The sequence below is a fragment of the Echiichthys vipera genome, assembly GCF_963691815.1.
Source record: "Echiichthys vipera genome assembly, chromosome: 13".
In the NCBI taxonomy this organism is placed as follows: domain Eukaryota; kingdom Metazoa; phylum Chordata; class Actinopteri; order Perciformes; family Trachinidae; genus Echiichthys; species Echiichthys vipera.
Genome location: NC_139838.1, coordinates 29,174,484 through 29,181,983, shown reverse-complemented (window position 1 = coordinate 29,181,983; position 7,500 = coordinate 29,174,484). Strand labels below are relative to the sequence as shown.

Genomic DNA, 7,500 nt, shown 5'->3' with positions numbered 1-7,500 from the left:
AAACGTCAGCCAGATGGACGTACGCCCCTCCCCCTTAACGTCACATACATGCCCTTTTTTGGTCAGAGGAAATGAGGCGGAGTCAAAGTCAGACAAGATGGAGACTCCCGTAGGCGAGGACGATTGGATCGAGTTGAGAGAACGGACCTCGACGGAGACGCCACGTCCGTTTTTTGACTTACTGGTGTCAGTGGTGTCGTACTGGGAGTCCTTCTGCAGCTCGTAGACGTCCACCTCCACCCTCGCCCTGGAGGAGCCCTCCATCAGGCTGTTGATGTTCTCCCTCGCCAGAGCCAGCGCCAAACGCTCACCACGACCACACGATGACTGGTCATCCAAAATGGCCGCTAGAGAGAGGAGGGGAGAGAGAGAGAGAGAGAGGTAAAGACACGCCTCAGCAGCTTTTACACACGGACTGACGCCTCGTTTCCACATCGCTTTGACTGAAACCCATTCATTCATTACATGAGTCATTGCGTTTGATGATACGTTCCTGTGGAATTAGACAATTATTGTATAATTAACACTAGTTTTAACACATTGTGATGTTGAGTAATGTTATTTTGCTACACGGTGAGCGTAGGCTGCACACACACAGTGTCCTGTGTCGGTCTCCGTAATGCTCCACGCTCATATTTCACAACTGTGAATGGAGAAAACACACACTCTTCACACTGTGCCTCGTCTCTGCGGGGGCGTTTCCATCCACCCGTAAAGAGATTAATGTCCTCTGCATGTGCACACTCCGTATATTACACAGACTTAGAGACTCAAATGAACCTGCATGGAAACGAGGTTAAAAAGCAACTTCAGTTTTCACACTGAATCACAGCGACGAGCGCAGGAGGAGAGAGATTCAAACGAGTGTTTACTTCATCAGACTGAGTCTTAATTTGTGTTCATGAGAAACGTATAATTAGAGTTTGTGTTGACGTTGATCTTTGTATTTGTTAAATTTATTTAAAGAAAGAGAAATAAAGAAGAAAGAAGCGTTTCCAAATGTCTCTGAGGGCGCACTCACACTGTTCCTCCGCACCACGTCAAAACAGGTTTTACGGGTAAAGTCTGGTTCCTTTGACCAGTGTGAGTGCAACCGTACCACGCATAACTGCTGCCAGCTGGCCGTCCACGGCCCGTCTGAGAGAGGTGAGCACGTACGAGCACGAGCGTGCGCACGTGTACGAGCACGAGGCCTACGGCGGTTCTGAGGTCATTTCCTGTGCGCCTGTTGGGACATAGAAAAAAGAAGGAGGGACCATGCGCGGACATTTCAAACAATGGCGGTGAAAGGTTCACGTTGGTGTGATGCGGAGGTGGAGTGTTTACTGCAGATTTGGTCGATGAAAAGATTCAAAAACAGTCGACAAGACGCACAAAAACTCCGAGGTCTACGGAAAGATCTGGAAACAAAGCCACGCATCGCCATGACGTCATCAATGCGTGTGACGTGTTACGGCGTGATGACGTAAAGGCAGCAAGAAGCATTCTCCGAGGCCCAGGTAGTGTGAGTACAAACGGGCCTGGAGGGGGGGACAAGGACCCTAAAGCACGGGGCACGGAACGGAGGCACAGTGGGAGGGCGCCCTGAGATGCTGCAGGAGTGTGGACGCCATGATTCATTTCACTATTTCAACACAAGTATTCGAGTCTCTCTCTCGAATAACCTCAGCGTTATTTGTATTTTTCATATTTCCCGTGTTGTCTGTGGTTATTTCAGGGCAGGCAGCTATTTCCGTTGTTGTTGGCAGATAAGGAGAAACTTCCAGCGTGCAGCGAGAACACTCTGACAGCCAGCGGGCTGTTGATACGCGCCTCGTCATCCCAAAGACACTCAGAAGACATCTGTCCTCGGCTCCTTATGAACCGCTTCACTAACACCTGACATACGCTTCAGTGTCTGACTGATGGGAATGTGACGCGCGGTTCCAGGCGAGGTGGAAGTGATACACACGCTGTGTCGTGGTCACAAATAGACTTGGGTTTCCATGGTGACGTGCAGTTGAATAAACAACATTTGTTGTTCTAGGACAGTTGCTATGATACTGACCAGGAAACAATAGCTGCTGCCCAATCAGACGTGAGTACAGTTGCACAAAAAGCGTAGAAGACATTTGCAGTAAATGTTGGTGGCAAACGTTTGTATTTATAGAAAGATTATACACAGAGAAGCGTGCATGACCCAAAGAACCAGGTCCAGGTCCAAGCGTGTGAAATGTGTTTCCTCAGGAGGGGGTCTGGAGTCTCCCTTAGAGAGAGGGGGAGAAGTTCAGCATCCGTGAGGAACTCGGAGTAGAGCCGCTGCTCCTTTGCGTTGAAAGGAGCCAGTTGAGGTGGTTCAGGATCATCTGGTCTGGATGAACCCTGGGCGCCTCCCTAGGGAGGTGTTCCAGGCACGTCCAGCTGGGAGGAGGCCTCGGGGAAGACCCAGGACCAGGTGGACAGATTAGATCTCCACACTGGCCTGGGAACGCCTCAGGATCCCCCAGTTAGAGCTGGTTAATGTGGCCCGGGAAAGGGAAGTTTGGGGTCCCCTGCTGGAGCTGCTGCCCCCGAGACCCGACCCCGGATAAGAGGCTGAAGATGAGATGAGATGAGAAGACTATCACCTGTGAGACTCCCGCAAAAGCTTTTCTGACTCAGGATTCAGCGACACTCGATGGAAACACCATGAAATAAAGCTGAGTCAGCATAAAAAACACACACAGTATCTCCAAAATAACTGTCAACAAATGTATTTCACACAGTATAAAGCCTGGGACCATACTGTTGGTACGAGTTAAGATGCAGTTTGGTCTTAATAACATGTTCAGGCCCCTGGTGTCGGTGTTAAAGGTGCGATCAGACGCATGATCATCCAGATACAACCCGCCTTCTACTACGGGTGTAAACGGGACGACCGTGACGGGGCGTCAAGCGGGTGAAAACCAACCCGTGCAGAGTGTGAGAAGACAAACGATCACCTGCGGAAAGACGACGCGCCAGAAATAGATCTGATACTTTCCCCTGGATTCAAAGAGGAAGCGGAGCGCAGCGTTCGCAGCAGCTGTGGGGAATCAAAGCGACTTGTCATCGTTTTTTTATTTTTCTCCTTCTAGAAACGGAAGCGAGGCGACTGAACCTGGGGGCTGTGTACAGTCACACCTGCCGGGGTTATTTCTGTCACCACCTCCGCGCTGACTCGCCGATTGCACATTGAACATCGAACGCGCTGAGAAATGCGACCGTGTGATCGCGGAGCAGTCTGAATGCAAATAAAGAGGCCGCTCACAGACAGCGGGCGGGAACGCACCGGAGAGCAATCAGGTAGTTCAGTCTATGGAAAGTGGATTCAGAGGAAGAGCACATTTTAATACCGCCTGCTGCTGCGACCTGAGCCGAGCACCTGATGAGATTCTCTCCTGAAACACAGACGAGGAGCAGAGAAAAAGACTTTAAGCCTCGCAGGACTTCATCACAAAAGCCTTCAGATGGTTTTTCTCGCAGGGTAATTCATCCCCTGTTCAGCGGACACTGAGCTGCGAGGCTGCGGAGCACAGCGCGCACAACAAGCCTGGGAATCAAAGTGAATCTGCTGCTGTGGCTCAGTAACAAGCAGAGAGTCTGCTGCTGCCGCTGCTGCTGGGGTTTGCTCTGGATTTGATTTGTGCGTCTTAAATAATTAACGGCTCTCGGGGCGAACTAGGAGGCGATGTATCGCGTCCTTCCTCAAAAGGACTGTTGTGGGTTTTCTGCAGTTTAGGAAAAGACAAAGAGAGCCAGATGGTTGGCGTTGCTCTCTGAATCGTAGCGGCACCAGAGGAATAACAATGTTTAGCCGACATCTGAGGATCTCTGTCTTTGAGACCTCCGAGTCCCCCCTCGGGGGCGGCCCGGCCTCCTAACAGTTACATTTATAGACTACTAAATGCTTTTCCCATTATGTTTTAGAGCGAACAGCACTGCTGCCTGGATTACGCTCGTATGGTTTTTACCCCCATGGAGGAAAAGTTCTTGCAGCACACAGACGGGGAGGTGGCAGAGAACGGACTGCAGCCGCTGACAAGACCATCAGTGGCGTGGGGACACTGACGCATGCAGGGAGACGTGAAGTATGACCACACTTAGGGCGCACTCACACTGTGCCTCCGTACCGTGCCCGAACAGGTTTTACAGCTAAAGTCTGGTTCCTTTGACCAGTGTGAGTGCAACCGTACCACGTCTAGGAGCGGCACGCTTGCCGTCCACGGCCCGTGTGGGAGAGGTGGGCTTTAGTAAAGCACGTTTGCACATGTACGAGCGCGCGCACGTGTACGGGCACAGTGGGAGGGCGCCCTAATTGTGAAAAGTAACGCACCGTCATTCGTTTGTATTTCTCATCTTAAAATGTGAGACAAGTTGGGGGGTGGAGGATACGGGATATCAGTATGTTCCTAGAGCGCCCTGAGCTCAGGGGGAGGAGGCGGGAGGAGGGGGGAGGAGGGGGGAGGAGGGGGGGAGGCTGAAGATGAGAGGGGGAGATAAAGATAAAGAGGGTTCTTCGGGAGCCACAGCAGTGTTCAGACACTATCTCTGTTTACACAATATCTGCTTCTCTGGGTCACTGCGAACACACACACACACACACACAGACACAGACACAGACACACACACACACACACACACACACACACACACACACATACAGAGAGACAAGGAGAAGTAATCATCCTGAGGGTCAAACACTTGAACTCTGTCCGACGTGTTTTGTGGAGAGAAACGACTCTTTTTGTGTTTTTCTTGCCTGTAATGGGAGGAGAGCTGGGCGGCCATCTTTGATCGGGAGACAGAAACAACAATAACCAGCTCGGAGCAGAACAACAGGCTTCAGTCATCGTGATTAATACATCCGGGCTGATGCGGGACGTTTGGGGTCGAACATGAAACCGATTTTAAAGCGGAGACGTTCACAGATGACTCATGGGGGCAGAGATACGGATGTGCTTTACCTTCTCTGTGCAAAGGTACTCAGGGTATTGAACATTATTATACAGACCATTTGACTGAGGAGGTGGTCTGAGGAGGTGGTCTGAGGAGGTGGTCTGAGGCGCATGAGACCCTGCAGGGCTGCTTTGAGCCTGCACTCTGTGATCTGCCCATGAAGGACATCGAAGGGCTCACTGAGCGCATCACCGACTACATCCATTTTTTGCATTGACTGCAATGTTCCAGCTCGGCCTGTAACTTGCTACGCCTACAATAAACCATGGATCACCAAGGACGTTAAGGCCAAACTGACTGAAAGGACGAGAGCGTTCAGAGAAGGCGACGTGAAGAGGTGAGGAGAGTGAAAGGGGTCCTCAGACTTAGGGCACACACTGTGCCTCCGTGCCGTGCCCCGTGCTTTAGGGTCCTTGTCCCCCCCTCCAGGCCCGTTTGTACTCACACTACCTGGGCCTCGGAGAATGCTTCTTGCTGCCTATACGTCATCACGCCGTAACACGTCACACGCATTGATGACGTCATGGCGATGCGTGGCTTTGTTTCCAGATCTTTCCGTAGACCTCTGAGTTTTTGTGCGTCTTGTCGACTGTTTTTGAATCTTTTCATCGACCAAATCTGCAGTAAACACTCCACCTCCGCATCACACCAACGTGAACCTTTCACCGCCATTGTTTGAAATGTCCGCGCATGGTCCCTCCTTCTTTTTTCTATGTCCCAACAGGCGCACAGGAAATGACCTCAGAACCGCCGTTGGCCTCGTGCTCGTACACGTGCGCACGCTCGTGCTCGTACATGTGCAAACGTGCTTTACTAAAGCCCACCTCTCCCAAACGGGCCGTGGACGGCCAGCGTGCCGCAGCTAAACGCGGAGCGGTTGCACTCACACTGGTCAATATATATATATATATCTTCATCTTAATCTTCATCCTCTTGTCCCTGTCGGGGGGGGGACTGGAGCCGATCCCAGCTGACATCGGGCGTGAGGCGGGGTCCACCCTGGACAGGACGCCAGTCTATCACAGGACACACATATATATGTGTGTCCTGTGATAGTAAATGGTAGATGCTCATCTGTCTGTGATAGGCAGATGTATGAGTCTGGCTCTAATCATTAACACGGACAGATTTCCTGGATCATGTTTTATTTAGTGTGTGAAAAACTCTCAGCAGCTCAGGTGAACACGTCCAGAGCTTAATGACCCCGTTTGTTTGGGCTTTTATTCTCTGTGTGTTTGTGAATCACCTCCTGACACACACACACACACACACACACACACACACAGAAGCCTGTTTACCAGCTCTGAGCCGTAACACAAACTCCACTCACATTTAATATCAAATTACGTTGTTTCAACTCCACTCTTGTTTCTAACCCTGGTGTCGAGGCGCCTTCGCTGCCGTCTTCCTGCCGCCGGAGCAGAAACGTCATCTTGTATTTGTGTAAAGAGGCCGTGGAGCGAGTGGTGCTGGGTTTAACCCCAGACACGGTGATAAAAGTCCCTTTATCCAAGCAGAAGGATCTCCGCACACTGATTTTAGCCCCTGGAGAATGTGTGTAACTCCTCGTCACTTCGCACCTTTGAGCTTCACACATTTGACGTTATTTGACACAAGTGTGGGAGTCTGGACTCTGGGGGGGGGGGGGGGGGGGGGGGGGGGGGGGGGGGGTTCACAGGTCGGTCGATATTCAACGAGACAAGACCGGGCGAACGAACGGAGAGTAAAAACAACACACGGCTGCGTCGGCCCCCGGGGGATGGAGTCACAGCACTGCAGTCCTCTGGTGGCGGGTGTCCTTTCAGACGCTCTGTGCACACGTCGTCCAGTGTGTCGCCACCCAGACAACATCAAGTCTGCCTCCCTCAAGAGTCGTCACTGTCAACAAGAGGGGGTGAGGTGTGAGACGCCGGTTCGCTCCCATCTCTTCTTGTCTCCAGTCTTGTCATTTTTCTCAGGGTACAGTGGTACAGCGGTTTGCACTGTCGCCTCACGGCAACAAGGTTCAGGGTTTGAACCAACCGGCTGTCTGGGACCCTTCTGTGTGCATGTTCTTCCAGTGGTGTTTCCAGACCGGGGTACAGGGGTGGCATGAAGTATGAGCCTGCGTTTACACTTCAGACGTCAGAATAACGTCCTAACGCTCGGGACTCACCAACTATGGCTCAGTTGTGAAGTCAAGGCTCATTCCTGCTCTACGTTAGAATCCCATACGTACATTTCCTCCGTATTTCTGTCCGTATCCTGAAAGCTCACGGATGCGTACAGATACGGAGCAAACTCTGCAGTACCACCTGAAACCGTGGGGCAGTGTCGAGCACCGGGACACGGCGTGAATATCAGGAGCGAGCGAGTCATCGAAAGCCCCGACGGACGTCCTGAAACACTAAAGAGACGTCGGTCGTCACTTTGTCTCATCTGTCAAACCAACGTGTGGAATTCTCCGTCCACACTCTGGACGTCTTAGTGTCTCACAGACCACCGCCGTCTACAACGCTGCAGCCATTTTGCCTCAGGATGCTTCTCTCCTCCATCGCCTCCATC

General features: G+C 51.7%; 1 protein-coding gene across 1 annotated transcript in view; it reads right to left on the bottom strand.

Annotated features, from left to right (window-relative positions):
- LOC310955819 (glutamate receptor ionotropic, kainate 5-like) overlaps positions 1–7,500 on the bottom strand; it is a gene marked incomplete at its 3' end in the record, with an annotated part of 149,202 nt that overhangs the window by 54,532 nt on the left and 87,170 nt on the right. Inside the window, exon 3 of the mRNA XM_083925865.1 lies at positions 183–347. Coding sequence (XP_083781991.1) covers positions 183–347 — 165 coding nt within the window. The remainder of the gene's footprint in view (positions 1–182; positions 348–7,500) is intronic.